Source organism: Balearica regulorum, chromosome 2 (genome assembly GCF_011004875.1).
Source record: "Balearica regulorum gibbericeps isolate bBalReg1 chromosome 2, bBalReg1.pri, whole genome shotgun sequence".
NCBI lineage: Eukaryota > Metazoa > Chordata > Aves > Gruiformes > Gruidae > Balearica > Balearica regulorum.
Window position 1 is genome coordinate 131,188,227 of NC_046185.1, and position 17,715 is coordinate 131,205,941.

The following is a 17,715-nucleotide window of genomic DNA, read 5'->3' on the forward strand; positions in this document are numbered from 1 at the left end:
GAACTAGCCATATCTTCATCTCCCTACTTAAGAAAGAGAGAGTGAGAAGAAGAAAAACTTTCCAAAGGCAGGGTCCAATTCGGGGGATATCTACCCTAATGGCAGCCCTTCGCTGATACCAGCTCCCCACACCCGCACAGTAGTCAGACCATCCGCGGGTGCGGAGGTGGGACGGGACCCTCCCACCTTACAAAAGGAGCAGCGAGAAGATCTGGAGGGAGCAGACAACAAACAAGGGGCTCTGGGGTGAAGGATGCAGCAAAAGGACGTGGGACCGGTTTCCCTCCCCCTTGACACCCACCCAGGAACCTGATGCGCCTAAATGAAGCCGTTTGTGTTAAAGAGACTCCAGCTCATCCTGAGGTTGGCTTTACCCCAGGGTGACACTATTGTAAGCGGCAGGACAGCGGGTCTTGGGATGACATATGGTGGAGGGTGTTTTCAGGGGTTACACTCAGTAGTAAAATAAAGTAGCCAGGCGAGCAGGAGAATAATAGAAAACAAAAGGATTCTTCAGATATACAAGCCAAAAAGCTAGAGCCGCATGGCTTTCCGCAGGTGCCGGCGAACGACCCAACAACCCAGCAGAAAAAAATGTGAAAGATGGAGAGCCGATTTTCTAATGATTTGGGCGCTGGAGTAAAGAATAGTGCTGGGAAAGCAGATCTGATTCAGTTTAATCATACAACCTTAATAAAAACATATAGTTTGAGACGGGAAAATAAGCGGCAATCTCGGTGCTATCTGGCTTAATGGTACAGGAGGTGACACATAAAACACAACAAAGATGGTCTGAGTAAAGCCGAGAAGAGCTGAGTGATTTGATAGTAACGGAGCAATTTAATGCGCGAGTTACAGCACCGCTCCCCGGGATCGTTTAGGCTTAACCCGTTCTCTAGAGCTCATCTTCTTCCTCTTCTGGTCCTTTTTTTATTAGTAGTATTATTATTCAGTTGTTTAAAATGAGCATTATCCCAAACATATGCAGTGCAATCAGCTCGGTCACACTTACAAGAACACGCTTTAATAAGGCAATCAATCAAACGCTAACAAGGCGGGGAAGGCCTTTCGGAGCTGAATTTGGCTGGCTGGGAAGCGGAGCCGATGAGGCACATGGGGTACGCCGAAGACAACTCCGAGCCCGCTGGTGACAAGGGGGCGGGTGCCCATCGCCGGCTCCCCGCGGGCAGCGCTGCCTGCACGGCAGCGGCGAGGGCAGTTCCCCGCGGGGCCCCGGCCCGGGCCTCACCCTAATTCCTCGAAGGGTCTATCCCCGGCCGGGGCGAGGCGACTGAAACCCGCTTGCTTGGTGGCAGTGACTCGGGGCCAGAGGCAGAGCCTGCTGCCGACTGGATGCCTTGCATCTGCCCCGGCCGCCGGCGGTGCCCCACGCGTGCCCGGAGCCGCCGCCCTGCGTGGGGCCACGGGCACCCCCACCGGCAGCGAAGGCGTTAACGACACCGGCCCCCACGCAGCAAAAGGAAAATTTCATTATGAAGTAATGAGTAATTCCTCCCAGTGAGATGTATTGTTATATCTTCCACTTCAATTTAGGAGCACAGCGGCTCAATTACCTAGAAAATACAGTCAATTAAAGGCTGCTGATTGGACACGAGGACGGATCATCGATCTTGTACTTTCCAATATCGCTCCAGACACCTCATTTTCCCTCCTCTATTATCTGAAAATACTCTTGGCATTACCGCGACCCGCAGCCCATTTACCTGTCGCAGGCAATCTCTGCCCTGTGACCGAGCTACGGAGAAATTCACAGCCACCCTCTGCCGCAGCATCCTGCCAGCACGGGCGGTTGGGAGGGCGGCAATGGCCGCCCGGAGCTGGGCCGGAGAGCCGGACCCTGCCGCCCTCCCAGGCTCCCGGTCTCTACCTCGCTGCAGCCCGCTCATTAGAGGAGGATGTCCCCTTTACGGGTAGAAGCGGTGCACAGCGGGTTAAATATCCTTTTTCTCACACATACATAGATGTATAAAATATATGCATTTGGAAAAAAAAATATATATATATATATTGCCCTGCGTGGCATTTTGCGAACTGGGCATTTTACAAGAGCAAACCGGTGCCGCGGTCTGTCCGCAGGCGATGCGCGGCAGCAGCTCTGGCCAGATCCTGCCCTGCGATCGCGGCCCAGCAGGTGCCTCCGCCTGGCCGGGGAAGGAGGGCGGTGTCGGGGGTCATCTAGGACCCCCCCGGTTTTGCTGGGTAGCCCAGCTGCCCCCCGGCATCTTCAGCGCTCCCTCCCCCCCGGGGTCGCCGGGAGGGTTGTATCAGGCACTCGCTCCGCAGCTCCCGGTGTGTCGGACTGGTTCTTCTTCTGTCTGCTAGAAGACAAAGTAAGGAGGGGAAAGGGCTGCGCAGCTCGGATGTTGTTCGGCGCTGCCCTTGGACGCTGTTTACAATTGTTATTTCCGGGGGGATGGGGAGGGGAGGAGAATCTATTTGTGAGTATCCAAAAAGAGCCATCGGTTTCCATGTCCGTGAGGACATCTAATTCAGAAAGGGCGGAACAATCTGCCCTTAATGATTTAAAGATGGTGACTTTGGATCAGTTTTTAAAAAGCTCTAATTAAAAAAAATAATAATAATAATTGGAAAAATATATCCCGGCACGCCCGTGTTTCTTCCCTGCTCTCCATCCGCTATAGGGAAACGCTGCTATTCACTCCCTGTCCTAAGGACAAAAAGTCTCCGGTGTGACAATAAAGCAGAGGTTCCTCAGCAATTTAACACAAAGTAGATAACGGAGGTGTCAACACGTCTTTGTTCTCTCCAGCATTTATTTTCCTGCTTGTTGAACTGTAACTATTAGAAACTGCACGAAGGTGAAATTAGTCTTAAACAACACTTTTACTTTTTTTTTTTTTTTAACAAACACAATAAAAATATGGGTGATACGTTGTTAAAATGTGTCTGTTGTTATTATTGTTGTTGCTATTGTTATTACGTTATTCTGACATGATAACAAATTATGACATTGTACTCTTTGGGCTATTTTAAAATAGAATTAAACAATTCCGGTTTTGGAAGAAACTACTACCCAGCCCGGTGTCCTTGTTTTTTAAATTTTAGGTTGACAGAAGTCCAAGCAAAAGCAATGATGCTCCTTCCTTCCGAAGTACCTGGAAGAGGAGGAGGGGGCTTGTGAAAGAAATCATCCTCAAGAAGGAAGAGGGACCAGTGTGAAGGACACATACAAATGCAAAGATTAGGGGTGGGGAAGGAAACACTAAACCTGAATGAATTAAATAATAATAATTAAAAAAAAAAAAAGAAAGAAAGAAAGAAGAAGAAGAAGACGCGGCAAGGAAAAGTCAATGAGAGAACTGAAGGTTGAAGTACAATGGAAGGGAAATCGCCTTTGCTCCAATTTACAGACTGGTGATTGTCTGAAGGAGTTGTGCTCCCTGTCACCTAATCTCTTCCCTTGGCGGCTTGTTAGCGTTTGGCACGGGGTCTCTGCTCACAGAGCATTATACATTCGGTATTCAAAAACTCTCCTTACATATACATCACTTGCTAATTTCGTCAGTGTGTGCACATTTCAACGGCTGGTAATAGGACATTGTTATTTAAAGGACAAATAGCTCTGACCCATAAAGAGGCAGGAGCTCGTATTTTTTTCCTGCCAATTCCAGTCTGCCTCTTAAAAATAAAAGTTGGAATGAAAGAGGAGACGAAATGCTGGATTTCTGCTGGAAACGAAGGAGGAGACAAGAAAGAGTAAAGAATGCAATTAAACCACGAAAGTAATGTACAGAATGACAGTTTTTCTTTATGGTAAAGCACTGGTTTTCTCTATAGAGATAACTGGATAATACTGTTGCGTTGCAATCCAGAAACCTTTTGTTTTTGCTGTTTGGTCGTTGTTTCTATTTTCTGAACACTCTGGTAGATTACATCTTTGCTTTCTTCATGCGCACAAGCCATTTCGTTATCAAGACAATGTTTCTTTCAAGTATTTCAGATTTTCCTTCTCCGTCTCGTAGGTTGTGCATAAGGTTTGTTGCTGTGACCCGCAGAAGCCCCAGCCCTTGGTAAGAAGTCTATCCACGGAAAAGAAAGTCCTAGCTCATTTCTATGGGTTACCGAAGTGTATTTCATGCGGGTTGATTTTCTTCCTCTTCCGTGCCTAAAATCCTTCTCAGAGATAAATCACTAGTCATTTCTTTCCTTCTTCTTTTCTTCCCCTTGGAATGTAAATCCTTTTAAGACTGAGCTATTTTTAGTCTTTTTTTTCCGTAGGTGTCCACTTCTGGGGAGAGAACGCGGTTAAATAAACATCGGCTGTAGGTACATTAATTCGAAGAGAAGCCCGGGAAAGGGGCGAGTTTTTAATAACCCTGAGACGAACGTTTATCTCGTTAAAGGTACTTCTTCTCGCTGGTCCATGGAAACTGAGGTGGCTTTGCTCAGCACAGAGGGTGTGAAAGTGAGGAAAGAGTCAGTCCTGGTTGTGGCCGAACAGGTAAAGTCTGATCCGGAGGGCCTCTGCGCCAGCCCATTGGACTGGCCGCTGTGGCAAGCCAGGCAGGAGCAGGGGTTGCCCCCGGCGCTGCTCAGTCCATGAGTTGGGGCAGAGTAGAGAGAGGGATGCCTGAAGGCGCACAGCAGTTCTGGTCTCGGGTAGGGGTGGGAGAGGACCCTGAAGGTGTCCAGCGGCCTCAGGGGTGTACTGAAGGGAGTGGCGGCGGAGGCCGATGTGGCGCCGATGCCCATGTGGGAGTAGTAGGGCAGGGGCAGGTGGGACGGGAACGGGTAGGGCAAATTGCCGGTGGCCGCAGCGTGGCTCATCATGTAGGTATAAAACGCCGGGTCGGCCGGGTGAGGCCAGGTCATGGCCAGGCGCTGCCGCTTGTCCTTCATCCTGCGGTTCTGGAACCAAACCTGCGGGGAGAGGGGAGGCGAGAGCCGTCACCCACCGCCCCGCTCCGCCCGACCGCCGGCACCGGCCTCCGCTCCGGGGCTGCGCGGGCGGGAGCGGGTCTGCCGGCGAGCGGAGACCGGCGCCAGATCTCCCTCCCGCAGGGAGTTGTCATCACGTACGGAGGGATCAGTTAAGCCCCTATAAATCTACAGGGAGACCCAGTGGAGCAGCCCTTTTAGGGTGCTCGTTTTCCTTTCCTCTTGCTAGGGCTTGTCCTGCTGACACCACCACCCCCGGCTCCGGGCAAACCCAGCAGCTCTGCCTCTTTGCTGCCGTTTTGCAGCTACAATTACCTGGGATTATTGTTTATCGTTTTTATTTTCATGTGCAAATGTTTATGAAAGGGCAAAGCAAAGCGAGATCAAAACAAGATCTGCTACTGGCTTCCTCTTCCTTCCCCCAAGAGCTAAGCGAGGTTTGGACTGGACTGAAGGGAGGATTAAAAATAATCTGCTAGGGAGAGGCCGGATTAGCGGTGCTGGCTGGGATGGCTGGGATGGTTCCGGGAGCTGTGTCCCCTCTCCCGCATTGCTGCTTGCTGCAGGGTGCGGGCAGGGCCAGGAAAGGGGCGGGGGGGGGCGGGGGGGGCTGGGGGGGGGGGGGCGGGAGAGGGAGGGTTGTGCTGGCGAAGTGCTTTCCCGAGTTTTGCAAGGAAGTTTGGCCATATAGATTTATATCGTGCTAATTGGAAACATGTCCGAGCTGTGTGTACCTTGATGGTGGTTTCTGGCAGATTTAGAGCAGCCGCCAGTTCACATCTCCGGGGCCTGGACACGTAGTTCTCCCGGTAAAACTCCTTCTCCAGCCGGGCGATCTGCTCGCGGGTGAAGGCGGTGCGGTAGCGGCGCATCTGGTCGCTGGCGCTGCAGGCCAGCGAGCCCTGGGAGCCGCCGCTGCCTCCGCTGCCCTTGGGGTGATCCCCCCCACCGCTGGGGCTGCCGGCCAGCGCTTCGGAGCACGGCCCTGCGTGGGGAGCCCGGAGCAGAGACACACGCTCGGAGGCGGGCGGACACGGAGGGATGCTGGCCGCCCACCTCCCCAGCGAGCTCCCTTCTACCCCCATCCCTCCCCATTCGCCTTTTCTGTGCCTGCCCGGGTGTACTGAGGATGCTAGGGAGACATCCAAGGGTGCTTACTCACTCTGGCTGGAAGGCTACCTATCCCCCCAAACACACACGTACCGCTCTGGGAATGTCTGCTCGATGCCCGCCCCCTCGCTCGATTCCCGCACTGTGAAGCTGGAGGCGGCCGCCGCTGCATCCCCCCAACCTCAGCGTCACGGAAAGGCAGGTGTGCCCACCACTCGAGCCACACGGCTCCACGACCCCTTTTCTCCAGCCCAGCAAGGGCCCAGGAGCGGAGCAGCCGGCAGGCAGAGACCCTGCTCCCCCCCGGGGGAAGGTCAGGCCTCGGGGACTCTCCGCTCAGACTCCAAAGCCGGGGATGGGATATTTTCAACGAGCCTCTAAGGGGCTAGAGAGGCGCTTCTCAGCTTCTTCTTGAAGTGATGGAGGAATGGGGAGGGGGGTAGAAGTGAGTTGTTGTCGGGGGAGGACGGGGGGGACGGGGACTCTGCCGGGCTGGGAAGGTGGGAATAAGGAGTGGGGGCAGGGGAAAAAGGGGCCTGGCCGCTGCGTTTGCTTTCAAATGCAACTCTCCCTCATTGTGCCCGAGACCAAAGGCAATTAATTCATTGGGACCATTTCCGAGCTGGCGCCACCGAGACATAGAAGTGACAAGGTAATTTGGCCCTCTCCTCTTTTTTCCCCGGCTTTTTTTTTTTTTTTTTTTTTTTTTAACCCAACTTGCAAACAAGGACCTCGCTGCCGCACTTGGGGCAGGCAGGAGTCGGCGAGCGATTTTACGGTCTTTATGGGCGCTTCCGCACTCGCCCGGGCACATTTCACCCTCCAAAACCACAAACAGCTCTCGGCCAGAAAACCCGTTTGATCTTGCTCCCCCCCCCCGCAAAACCATACAAAAAACCACCGCCAGTGGGGAGGATCGGAAGGGATTTCCTGGAGCATGCACTGTCCAGGCGATGGGGAAGAATAAAAAAAAATAAAAAAGATGGAGGGGGGAAGAATGGGTGCTGGTCTTGGCCAAGGGGGTCCTACGGAAGAAGCTGCAGACCTGATGCATCCGCGGCGGGAAGCCTGGCTCCCCTCCAGGGACGCGGGGGCTGCCCAGTGTCGTGTCCTCTGACTCCCAAACAAGCCTCCCGGTGGCAGGAAGCTGAGGAATCAGCCAGGAAAGGAGATCCCCCCACACACACCCCGAATTCGCTGCCCCTCGCTCAATGGGTGAGGGGAAGACACCCCCCTCCGCCCCCCCCCCCCCGCCCCCCCCCAATGCTGCCCCCCAGCCCCGGAGCGGGCGAGGGGCTGGAGGCATGGGAAGGAGTTGGGTACCTTTGCTGTGCTGGTACTCGGCGCTCCCCGTGGCGCAGTCCGGGGTGCAGCTCACCTCGATTTCCTCATAGAAATCCGACTCGGTGTCCGAGCTGCTCTGCTGCCCTTTGCTGGACGGAGGCTCCGGGGCGGGGGGCTGCTGTCCGGCCGAAAGCAGTGCTGCCGCCGCCGAGCGGCTCTCCGGCACCGTCCCTGTCCCTGGCAGCACCTCCACCTCCTCTTCGTCTTCTCCTCCGCCACCTCCTCCTCCTCCTCCTCTCTCCCGGGACGACAAGGGGCCAGGTCTGGGGCTGAGGCAGTTCCGATGGATCATCTTCTCCTGCGGCTCCGGAGCGGGGCTCCCCACTGCTTCGGACAAATTAGGCACCCTCTTGCCAACTAGAGCGCCAAGTTGTGTCCCTTCCAGAAACATCACCATCTCCTTCCTGGTTTCCATTGTGGCTTTGCTTAAGGGAGGGGGGAAAAAAATCCAGACCTCTTCCCCCCCTCCCTCCCGCTCCCGCCCCAGCCTTGTGCAAACCCAGCAACCCTCTTCTGCCAATGCAGAGGAGCAAGCGGTGAGATAGGGTGACCTTGTGATGCGAGCGCTACACTCTGCTGTGCTGCTCTGGGAGGGATCACCATTGCCCTCTTCTTTCTAAGCTGTCATCCTCAATGGTGCAGTCGTCATTACAGTACCACCGGTGACGCCACACATTGATTGCCAGTGGATAAATAGAAACGTCTGCCACGGGGAAGATGAAAGGAAGAGCCGGAGCTAATGGGCTAAATGCGTGATGCACCAGGTGTAAGAGCCCGAGATGGAGAGGGAAGTGTGAAAAAGAGATGCATATGGAGCTGAGCTGCAAAGAGGTTGTAACATGCGGAGCGAGTTCCGCAGGGGGAAGCCTTGCCTGACAATTAAATAGCCTTTTGACTGCTTTAAGCCACAACCTTGATGTAAAATTGAGGCGAAGATCCCTAGCCGCATCCTGGAAGTGAGAAGACACGTACTCAAGCCTCTTCCCTGGATGCATTATTTATTGCTGGCAATCAGCTTCCGCGTAACAGCATATACAAGGCTTTAAGAATCCTTTGCAAACTTGAGGATAAGCAAATGCGCTGCTGACATCTGAATGCAGAAATAGGCTTGACTTCTTGTTCTGGTTCAATATGGGTTCCTATTCGTTTAACAGTTATTGCTTTCTGTTGACTGAGATTAAAATGTTAGTTTAAAATTTGGAAATGCGGTTATATATTTACTGCGTTTTACAGCTGAAAACATACAACTACTTCACTTTTCGTAGCTGTAGTTATTCTGACTATCTGCTGTTTATCGTTTACTCTTATTTCTTCCTTCGCAGTTTCCATTTGTTCCACGACTCTTGCGCTTTTAAGAGGGTTTTACGTCTCCTCCCCTTTCTTCTTTTTAATGAATTGTTTTGCATAAATTATTATCTGCTTTCAGGAGGGAAAACTGCAAGAAGAAGGTCTGCCAAGAATAATTCAGGCGCAGAGAAATTCAAGTTATCAAGGCCAGAGTTTATGCTAGCTAGCAGATGTTGTTAAAACAGAAATGACAAGGGCAACCATTGGGACAGCACTTGTCTGAAAATAAGGTACCTTGCACTGTAAATATGGCGGCACACATAGTCTCTTTGGCGTATTGTGATATTTCTAATGAGTGTGGCAAATATCTCATCTCTAGTTAATATTGACTCACACGTGTAGTGTCAAGTCATTTTCACCATCTGTCATAACTAGGTTGTTCTAAATTTTTTCTCGGAGTGTTATTGGCTAGTCAGGTTACGGAAAACATTCAACCAATTACGTTCCCAATCCGGTAAGGAATTTACTGGCATATTTGGGGTGACGTTGCTTCGGTGGGGAACTGGCAATGCAATAGGAAACACGCTGGGATTCTCTGTCTAGCCCTGTGAGCAAGACAGCCACGACGCAGCGAGACAAACAAACACGCAAATAGCATTGCCGGTCCGCTGGATGCTTGGATTAAGATCCGCACCCAGCAATAAGCACACTGATTTCAGAGGATTTTTTACAGGGCTATCGCCACCAATCTCTCTTTCTCCCTGTGTGGACACGCACGCACGTTTCCACGCACACACACATCATGTGCACACCACGCTCCAGACTGCGCTGCTTTTCATCACACGTGATGCCTGCACTGCTCCGAAACTTGCCGATTTCATGAAAACTCATTGCTAATTCCCTTTCCCTTCTCTCTCTTGCCAGCCTCTAGACCCACGTGTGCCCTTCCAACTCCGGATGAGGACCAGCCGCCCACCCCTGCCGCAGCCAGGCTCTGCTCCTCGGGCTGTGCAGGCAAGGAGCCGTGGCAGCAGCATCAGGTCCGGCTGCTGGAGGAGCAGGCGGTGGGTGGGTGGAAGGATGGAAGGAAGGAAGGAAGGCGGGATGGATGGATGGATGGATGGATAAGGCAGTCCGGTTCTGCCGCCTGCCTGGTGGCCGCGGCGCGCCTGCTCCCGCTGGGAGGAGGCAGAGGGCCAGCGCTGATGCCGCTGGGCGAAGCAGTGCGGAGCGGTGCGGAGCGGTGCGGAGCGGTGCCGAGCTGTGCGGTAGGGCCAAGCAAGGCGAGGCGGGGGCGCTCGGACAGCACTGTGCCCGTGTCACGCTGGTGCTGCTTCCCATGGCTGGCGGCATCTTCTCTGCGCTTTGCTGGGCGAGGAGGCGGGGGGGGGGGCTGATTTCCCTGGCACCTCCGGGGCGGTGTGAAGGCTCGGCCTCCCCCGAGGCCCAGGACACCCCAGCCTCGCGGGGGAACTCACCTCCAGCATCCTTCCTAGCTCAGCCAGGTAGCCGTGTCGGAGGATGCTTGCTGTCGTCTGCGGCGAACGGGGAGGATTTCCCCGTTACTAGGAGTTTGGGGGCAGCAAGAAGGGGGGTATTCATGACTCTTTCTAAATAAAACATTAATCGGGAGCTGAATTCAGAATACGAGGGAGCGCTCCCAGAGCGGGCGATGAAGACGACTGCGGGGAGGTTAATGGGAAATCCTGTCTCTCGCAGACTGGAGCCCTGGGGATGGTTCCCGTGGATTGTGCTGGGCGATCCCCTCAAAGGTTATCATTTCGTTTCGTTGCCGCTGCTGCCTCCCTCCTCACCCCATTCTTAATCCGTTCCCACCAGGGTGCCACCTGTCATTTACCTCGGGTGGGAGGTTTTGTTGAGCCCGAGATGACGATCATTGCCACGGACAGTCTGTCTCAGACCGCAGCAACGCAGGCTGCAGTGCACCCACGCACGGACAGACGGACACCCCGCACACATACACACGCAGTTATTTGCCAAGGCTAAACACAGAGAGTTAAAGGCCCGAGTGGAGTCTAAGAAAAAATAAAAAATAAAGGCTCTGTTGGACTCCAAGTTTTGAGGTCGATTTAGATTGGATTGGTAACGGCTTCTTAAAATGTCTGGGTTTACATCCCCCAGGAAGAGTACCGCCGCGACAGCCCCTCGCACGTCCATAAGCGGGTGGCGCGGCGTGGCGAAGTAAGGAGCCCCGTCCCACTCCCCGCCGCGGCGGCAGAGCTTTGCCTTGCCGGGAATGCGGGGTCCGGAGCTCTGCCTTCTGTCTAGTGTTTCCCACAGATCTGTCAAGCCCGATTTGGAAGGAGACTCCCTCATTTGGGATTAATTTCCAGGCAGATTGGAAAGTGTATCTCTACGAGGTTGGGGTTTTTTCCTTTCTTTTTTTTTTTCTTTTTTTTTTCCCTGCCTGTTCCAGACCGAGATTTAAAACCTATTAAGTCTCACTCTCTCGCTTGGTCACAGCCAGGATGTCATAACTATCCTCAAAACTTTTCAAACTGATTTATTTCTCCGAGTTTACAGCTTTCCTTGCTGATATACGGCCGAGGCGAGACCAGGGCGACTGCGTTCAAAAGGGTAATACATCGATTTCAACGTTACCGCTGCTGAAAGGTGCCCCGTATACAAAAACCAAACGAAAGACACCCCCCCACACACCCTTCCCAAAACAAGAAAATAATAGGGGGACATTAAAACATTGCTAGAGCGATATGCTCATAAATCAGGCGTTTCCCTTGAAAGTGCTAAGCCTGGAGAAGGAAAGACACATCACACACTCCTTACCCGCGGGATATTTATTTTCCTTCGCCGGTCAACAGAGTGTCAATAACCTTAGACTGATACTGTCCAATTACGGCGGGGAACCCACGATGCGCTTTCAGTTTCTCTAAAAAAACCCCCCAAGTCCTGTCGCCTTTAAAAAAGGAAAAAAGTTTTGACATATAGCGGAACGATTTAGTGACGCGAAAACTGATAGGCAGTACAAATGGGTTACCAAACCAGAAAGCCTATTTTTAAATTTTTAATGGGCAGTGTTAACAATAATGGCGTAATTATCACTGTTTTATTAAGGCTATTTTTTACGACATGGTTAGAGGTGGAAGCTTTGGAAGGAAGAGAATAATAGGCGCATTATTCTAGGGTGTAAAGACAAACTGGTATAATGACAGCACATAACACGTAAGTGGCTTCAGGAGAGAGAGGACAGAGCCGTGAGTGGGATGTGCCCAGGAGAGCATATAATGGTATTTACAGGATCCGATCCAGGACACGTTTCTGCCTCTGGGCAGCTCTGAATGTCGGATCCCGGCATCTCTGCCGAGGGCATCTGCCAGTTCTTGATTTATTTTTTTTTACCTGTTGGCTGCTGGAAGCAGCGCTTCCCTGCCACCGCAGGAGGCTCTGGAGATTTTTACCTTGTGAGATCAAAACCTAGCGGGGTGAGAAGGGCTCGATTCCCGCTCCTACGACATTCAGGACAAGTTTGCCAGTGAAAATTAGATCTGCTGCTTTATTGATTGCAGTGAGTGAACCGTGCAGGAATTTGGGCTTTCGATTTCAATTGCTATCGCTTCCAGACTCCTCGAGAGCCATAAAACTGCGACAACCTTTAAGTGCTAGAAAGAGCAGTAGAAACACGATCTGCGTGGCAAACTCCCTGATTTTAAAGCAGAGGAGTATTTATGGTGAGAATTTAATTCTGTGGAAGGCACAGGTAAATGAAAATCGACAGCATTTCAGTGGCTCCCGTGACGAGGATTTTTTTGTTTGTTTTGGTTTGGGTTTTTTTGTTTTTTAGATTTGATTTATCAATAATCGAGCTCTCAGCCCTCTACGCAGTGCAGCGAAACCTGCCCGAGGATGATGGCGTCGCTTGAGACGTGGTGCGCCTAAGCATCGCTTACAGAAACGCTGAGGGGTTTCAGGGGGTCTTTAGGCGCCCAAAAGAAGAGCCTTAAGGGAGGATGTAGCATCACCAAGAGAAAAACGCAGGAATGTCAGAGGCGAACACACAGCCTTTCACCCCATGTAGTATTTTGCTCCAGACGTGCAACGGCGTCTGGTGTTTCGCTTGTGGTTTCCTCCTGCACCCAAACCCGCCCTTTTTATTCCCATTGTATTCCTACCCCTCGCCTCCAGCACCCTCACGACCTGAAGCTAACCTAGACGGGGGCGGGGGGGGGAACCCACCCTTCCGAACTCGTGTTAGGGCTCGGTTTGCTGAAAATCCGTCTCCTACTTTATTAACACAAATCAGCGGCCCAGGAGGGGCCGAGGGCCGCGGTGCTGCCGGGGGCGCGGACCCCGCCGGGCTCCCGCCCTTTTCCCCGCTCCACCGCCGCCCGCCCGCGGGGGCACCCCGCTATTTCCCCCCCCCCCCCCCCCGTCGTCGTCGTCGCCGTCGCCCCCGGGCAGGCGGCAGAGCCCTGGGAGAGCCCATCTCCCGACCCTTCCCGGAAGGAAATGGCTGAAACCAGGGGCGTTTGCAATGCACGGTGACATCTGTGCCTGCTGTAAACAAGCGGCGCATGGTCAGAGCCGGCGGCTGTCTGCGCCCTCTTGCAGCCCTTCGCTTTCCAGCCGTGCTGGCAGCTGTGGGCCTGGTTCTGCTTCAGATAGGCCAAATCCCGGTATTTTCACTGGTCTGAAGAATTTTTTTACACGGAGCCTTATCAGCAAGTGTGGAGAGGGGTGTAGCTGTGGTTCAGAGCATTGGAGACTGACCCTAAGAGGTGGAAATAGAATCCCCATCTGCTCTGCCTAGAGAAAATGGACGCAAAAGTTCCAGCTCATATACTGGATTCTGGGGACCCTTTTCATCCCTATGGGGTGAGAAATCCCTGTGGAGGGTTCTTTTGGAGATGTGGGTGTACAATGGGTACAGGATCTGCTGAGACACCTCTTGCAATTAAGGAAATGCCAGAAGTAGGTATCTTACTCCAGAGACTCAACTCTATGGCTCCTGTAATGAAAGGGTGATTTCCTCTTCAATTTCAAAAGGAGCAGATTTGACTCGATGGGAAAAAGCTACAAACGTGTATAAAGAGACTCCATTTAGGATGACAAGGAATGGAAAGTCATATATGAAACAAATGAAAAGGAGGAAAAAAAGAAAAAGAAAAGAAAAAAAAGAAAAAGAAAAAGAAAAAGAAAAAGAAAAAGAAAAAGAAAAAGAAAAAAGAAAAAGAAAACCCCAGCCACCTAGAACAGGCATCTCAATGACTATTCCCTCACTCCTCACTGAGGCTGAGTGTCCCAAGAGAAGCAGTTGCACTGATACAAAAGGCTTGTTCAGTTTTTGTCCATTTCTGCCTCATTCAAACTCTCCCCAAAACAAACACACAAAAACCTCAAATATGGACCTGGAGGGCATGTTGAAGGAAAATCTTACTTTTTTTTTGACTATCAAAAGTCAAACATTAACCCCTTAACCTTCAGTCCCACCTTCAAGAAACTTCATCTACAGCTAGCCAAGGTAAGATCAGTTATTGTGGTGCATCCTAAGCGCAGGTTTGGCTGCCTGGTTTATTTTTGGCTTGACACTTCTGTGCACAGCCCTTGGAGATGAGGATGCACATTCACAGACTGGGTCTGTCCCACAAAAAACAAAACATCCATCCTGACTCCCTGAGCAGTGGTCAAGTGCTTCAGCCCTGCTGCCTGACTTAGAAATGCCCAGGTTCTCATCCTAGGTGCTGGATCCCCAATGCCTGACCACTACCTCTCCATCCCCTGCCTGTGATCCCCTGGACAAGGACAGAGGTGACTGATAGCCAAGGTGAGCGTGGAGCAACAGGGAATGCGTACTGAGCAAAGCTGGTGACCCAGATGAACTGTGCTGATGGGGATCCTTCTCCCATGGCCCATTCTTGCCCTCTGTGCTCACAGAGCTCAGTTCTGGGCACATTGTACATGTCATGTCTCAGATGACTAGTGGGTCTATGAGATCAGGGCAAAAGCAGAGATGTAGGAAACTTTCACAGCAAGTGATGGGCTTCTGCCAGAAAGCACTGAGTTCAGCCCAGGAACAAGTAGGAAATTCTGAGAACTTGTCTAAAAAAACTTACACCAGGGCAAATAAAATCTCTGGAAGTAGATTCATTTATGCTTTTCGTTTTGTTGGGTTTTTTTTTTTCTTCTTCCCCCCCCCCCCCCCTTTCTTGGTTGATGCATATTTACAAAGGACCCAGAGATTTCACTGGAACTACTGACTGACTTTTGATCCTATCTACTGCTATGTAGTATCAATAATTTCTGATAAACACTGCTGCTGAGTTTTTCAGTCACTGAGGGCCAGAAACAGTGAAAGGATGAAGTGGCCAAGGTGATAAATCTGCGTTACCCACCGCTGTAACAGAATTGCATTAACCCATTGAGGCTCATCTTTCAGGCCTCCTGCTTCCCAGGCTGAGCTGAACGTGGAGAAATCTGCCTGCCCACGGATCCTGAGGCAGGCCCGACCTTGACCATGTTGCTGCCAGACTCAGAGGGAAAATTGCAGCCCGCGTGGACGACCAGAAATATGGAGTTTATTCCCAGGGCGTTGGACACCCAGGCGGTCCCACGGGATGCCCGGGATACAGGGGGGATACTGACCCATAGGGATACTGACCCCTGCAGCTGCAGGCAGCCTGAGAGACAGATCGTCACGTTTCTGCTGGAAATCGGGGGCGTATTGGCATAGCGTGGAGAGAAAAATCTGGACATGTTCATGCAATTGCCTGTTGTGTTGTCTGAGAATAGGCGTGAGAAAAGATAATGTTAGAAGCAAGGCCCAAGTGCCCGGGTATTCGCTGTTTCCAAAAGAGAAAATGAGCACGCGGTGGGGCAAGGGTTTGTTTCACAGGCAGGGCAGCACCACACAAGGAACAGCTAACAACGTGAAGGCTGCAGCAGGTAGCCATGGCACATAGACAGGGTCTGCTGCGCACTCCAGGACTTCCCTGCAGTGCGTGTCCCATGCTGGACATACTCTGCCGGCTTGGAACACACACCTTTAGAGATTCATCTCCCAGGACCTAATCCCGAAGTCCCAGGCAAGTCGCATCGACAAAGGAGACAAGGAGGGAACACGACCCAGCCCCAGGTGCGTAGGGGTTCCGGGAGAGGACGGGGACCCTGACTTTCCCGGCCAGCTCAGACCTGCGGACGGCTCCCCGCTCCCCCACCCCCCACGGCCGCATCCCTCCTCCCCGCAGCGCCAATCGCAGCATCCCTCCTCCCTCCCACCCTCCCGGCCGGCGGTCCCTGGCTGTGATCACCGCGGCCCTACACTAACTGCTGTCTTCTTGCGCCCCCCACTGCTGATGGGCCGCAGAGATGAAAGGAGCCAACCCAGCCCGCTCGCCCTCGCCGATCTTTTTTTTTTTTTTTTTTTTTTTTTTTTTCGTGCCAGGGAAGCGTGTGGGAGAAGGAGCAAGACGGGCAGGCAGCACCTTTGACGGCTCCCGCCCGGGTTGCCGGGACGCGGGAGGTTCCCCCCGCCTTCCTCCCGCGGGCGGGGAAGGAGCCACCGGGGCAGCGGCCTCCCGAGCGGCCCGGTGGCACCAGCACCGCCCGGCGCCTTCCCTCCCGGGGGCACGGCTCCGCAGCCCGCGGGTAATTCGCTGATTCATTCAGAGATTACATCATCTTCACCATCATCATCCCTCGGGGTCATTTTGCCCAGTCCAACATAAAACTGTTGGAAAATACGGTCAGGGAGCGAGGTAGCTTTTGCAGGTAAAACCTGTAGGCGGTGAACTCAAACGAGTCCTTCTGGGGCGGTACCCGGGGAAAGTCGCGGCACATGGCAGCAGCTTGGCCGGGGCAGCCTGGTCCGCTCTGCCGCTCTCGGAGGGTCTCGAAAAAAATCAACATTTCCCACGGGCGACCAAGGGTTTAGATGTGCAGAGCCTAAATACATCGAAATAAAGATGCCTCTCTGCTTTAATTGCTTTCGTCGACTTCTTATAAGACATAATATGTGTTCCCTGTTTAGATCCGTGGTGTGTGCCGATATACCACATCTTGTTCCATATGTATATACATATATATATACAGAACACACACATATTTATGGCATGTCTGCATATAGACACGTTCTTCCCGCCCTGGTTCTCCCATTAAAATCCAGTTTCGAAAAATCTGCTCAAATCCGGAAAGACTACATCGATGTGCCAGTACATGCCTCCTACTATGGGTACACGGCAATCTGGAGGAGTTTTTCATTTCCAGTCCACAAAACTCGTTTTGAATGCTTTTAGTCTTGCTGCCAACCAGTAGTTTTAAAATAAAAATAAAAATAAAAATAAAAATAAAAATAAAAATAAAAATAAAAATAAAAAATAAAAAAATAATAATAATAGCATGCGGAACACATGCCATGTAGTGTTCCTTTTCGTTTGGTGTGTGGATATGGAAATACAAATTACTTTACAGGATTAGCTTCCTTCCCTGAACATCACTGTAGTAAGATGGTTCCGTAGGGAAAATTTGAAACACTTTTATATTTGAGAGTCGTGTCGTCCCGTCCCCCCCCCCCAGCTCTTCCCTCTCCTTCCTCCTAGAAGAGGACCACGGGATTCAGCCCCTAGCAACGTTTTGGGAAGGGCGGACGCCAAGCCCGGAGCTCTAACGAAGCGGGGCGCTCCCCCGAGGGCTGGGGGCAATCCGAGGCCGGGCAGGCGATGGGACCCGCGGCCGCACACGCCCACTCCCCCGGGCGGGAGCCGCAGCCCTTGGGCAGAGCCGGGCTCCAGCAAACGCAGGCGGAGACGTGCACGCTTTAAACAGGTTTTCACTTTCTTTTGCACGGCAGCAGGTTGATGGGCCCTTGCGACGCATGAAGTCCGCTCCGCCTGCGCTGGTTTACGGGGAGAGACGCTTCGCTAAGGCATCCCGGACCCTCTCCCTGCTCCCATCTCCCCCATCGCAAATAAGCGCTCTGTAGAGAAGGAGAGGAAAAAGGGGGGGAAAAAAAAAAAAAAAAAAGTGATCAGGTTACTTCTGCTTCCCAAATATGCTTAATTTCAGGCACCGCAGTTCTTCAGC

General features: G+C 52.3%; 1 protein-coding gene across 1 annotated transcript; it reads right to left on the reverse strand.

Moving 5' to 3' along the window:
- Window positions 1-4,368: 4,368 nt before the first annotated feature.
- EVX1 (even-skipped homeobox 1) lies at window positions 4,369-7,789 on the reverse strand. Its single transcript, XM_075747139.1, has 3 exons — window positions 7,354-7,789; window positions 5,655-5,905; window positions 4,369-4,902 (listed from the first exon to the last, which is right to left on the reverse strand). The coding sequence occupies exons 1-3, from the start codon at window positions 7,787-7,789 to the stop codon at window positions 4,372-4,374; spliced, it is 1,218 nt and encodes a 405-aa protein (XP_075603254.1). The 3' UTR covers window positions 4,369-4,371.
- Between the last annotated feature and the right edge of the window lie 9,926 nt (window positions 7,790-17,715).